Source organism: Empidonax traillii, unplaced genomic scaffold (genome assembly GCF_003031625.1).
Source record: "Empidonax traillii isolate 1590-97213 ecotype Southwest subspecies unplaced genomic scaffold, ASM303162v1 scaffold1446:size109812, whole genome shotgun sequence".
Taxonomy (NCBI): domain Eukaryota; kingdom Metazoa; phylum Chordata; class Aves; order Passeriformes; family Tyrannidae; genus Empidonax; species Empidonax traillii.
Window position 1 is genome coordinate 87674 of NW_020956639.1, and position 2452 is coordinate 90125.

The 2452-nt window shown below is 37.3% G+C and overlaps 1 protein-coding gene across 1 annotated transcript in view; it reads left to right on the forward strand.

Moving 5' to 3' along the window:
• ITGA8 (integrin subunit alpha 8) overlaps positions 1-2452 on the forward strand; it is a 33752-nt gene that overhangs the window by 19776 nt on the left and 11524 nt on the right. Inside the window, exons 8-9 of the mRNA XM_027907377.1 lie at positions 543-587; positions 2301-2344. Coding sequence (XP_027763178.1) covers positions 543-587; positions 2301-2344 — 89 coding nt within the window. The remainder of the gene's footprint in view (positions 1-542; positions 588-2300; positions 2345-2452) is intronic.

Genomic DNA, 2452 nt, shown 5'->3' on the forward strand with positions numbered 1-2452 from the left:
TTCACATAGTTATAGACAAGGGTCAGTGGAATTGGAAGGCAAAGATGCATCCTTTCACCCCTGCCCGTGGATTTGAAATTACACTCCCTGACACAGTCCAAAAGTCTTTACTGTGACAATAACAACTACCTCACAGATTTACTAAAGTTCCAAGAGGTGCTTAACTGCGTCTTTGGAATCTGTCTTCCTCTTAAAGCTCAATTAGGACACTCATACATTATAGTAGAGTAATGAAGACCTGCATTGTGTAAACAGATGGTAGGATAAAACACTGTAGTACCTCCTTTTTTTCCCCGATAAATTATTAATGATTTAGAAGCTCATTTTTGGAGAAGAAGGATCAATTTATTATACATTCAGACCTACCATTAATTTAGTCATAATTATGCGATAAAAAAAAAAAATTTCCTTTTTCCACACAGTTTTCTTATACTAATGATAGAAAATTTGCATTCAGATGATCAGTTGAACACACAAATCTGATTGGTCTTGCGCATTTTTTGAAAGAAGTATTTTTTTTTTTGTAATTCATCTTTAAACAGGATACTCAGTGGCTGCTGGGGAATTTACTGGTGATTCTGAACAAGGTAAGAAGCTATGTAGTTGAATGAAAACCATATGACCGTGGACCTGTTAAATTCCTGGGTTTAGGTCCCTATACAGGAACACACCTATTGTACATTTGAAATAGTGGTGAGACTTAAGCTATCTGTAAGGCAAATATTTCCTTAAACAGTATGGTAAAACAAAATAGAATGTAAGTAACACAAAAATCTGAATCTGTTTTTATGGTATCATGCATAAGCAGGATACCATAAAAACAGAAGGTCCAAAGTTAGTGCTGTGACTACATTGTAGAGGGAGCCATTCAGTCTCACTTAATCTAGGCAGTTTGATGTGCTGAACTCAGTGTTGTGGCAGGATAACTGAAACCAAGCTAAACACGGTCTAGTTTTTAGGTTGCAAAGTAAGGTTTGCTTGTGTTTTAGAAATTGAACAGTATTTTCCTGTGTCTCTGCAAGTTGGATCCAGGTTAGAAGAAAAGCTCCTGTCACAGCTGTTTAGTAAAGTGCATTAAAAACAATCATCTGTAAATAGAAATTTGCTCATGATTTAGCTATTTTCAGATGTTTTGATATTGTAAAGGATTTAAGATCATGTAGTTAGCTGAAAATACCTACGATCTCCGGTGTTTCATACCTGAAGAGCTGTGTTTCTTGTGTAAGGCTTTCTTGAGCAGGTGAGCAGCTATGTGGTCCAGACTCACAAAGCCAGTAGAGACATAGTACATTTCCACAAATGAACCCAGCTCTCCAGAACTGCTGCCGCTTAATCCCTCTGAAGTTAGAGTTGCCTGCCCTGCGTTAAGAAGGGTTTAGAAAAATAAGTAAAAAAAAGACAGTTTTGAGCCAAACACTATGATATGCAAAAAGATTTATAATTGAATACAGAAGGCTGACTTTTTTTTCTTGTTTTTTAATGCATACTCAAAGTTTTATGATGGATGATTCTTGAATCAGTAAGTCATGTGAATGACTGGCACAAAAAATTGCACATTTGGCTGTGAACAGGACACTGATCCAGTGTCCTGTTCAGTCCTTCTTTATTACTTCCATTTCCCCTTGACCAAGCACATTCAGTCACAGAGAAATACATAAATCCAGTGAGGAACAGAGGAGTAGTAGGTCAGTACAGGCAGGTATCTAAGGTGCTCTGATGTCTAAAGTTCCTATGGCTGTCTTTTGACGTGGATATTCTAATGAGGGAAAATTTAGACAATAAGGCTGCAGGCAGTGACTTTGCTTTTTCCTCCTGTTTTTTTTTTACCCATTTTTTTCTACTAGTTGTTTAAAATTTCACCATTGAGCAGACTTACTCCTAGAAGGCAGCTAGATACAATGTTTCATGTTCTTGTTCAATGGATGTCTTCAGTGCTGCTCACAAAAACTTCCTTGGAATACTTTTAGATAGCCTATGCAGAACTTGTCAGAGACTTCCATGGTGTCAAGCAAAATAACAGATGAGACAGATTGTTGTGTAGCCAAAAAGAAAAGAAATATTTTCAAAGACAGCTGTATTTAGCTTCTGTACTCTAGTATGGGATGCTAGGACTAATTCTCATTCCAACAATCCACAGCTGTCAGGTAGCAAGCTGAATTGTACCAAAAGTTTCATTATGCTGTGCTATGCTAAGTAATGCTAGGCAGACAGAGACCTATGGATGTCATGGCATGGGATGCATGTGGCATGCACCACTCAGATAGCATAACCAGTTCACTGTTGATCATTTATCCTTTCAGAGCTGGTTGCTGGAGTCCCGAGGGGAGCACAGAACTTTGGCTATGTATGTACTGGACCCTCATTTTATCCTTTCTATAGTGAGAAGGCAATTAGACTATTTGAAAGGTTAAAAGCTACATTATATTTTCTGTCTCTTTAATAAAATACTTTT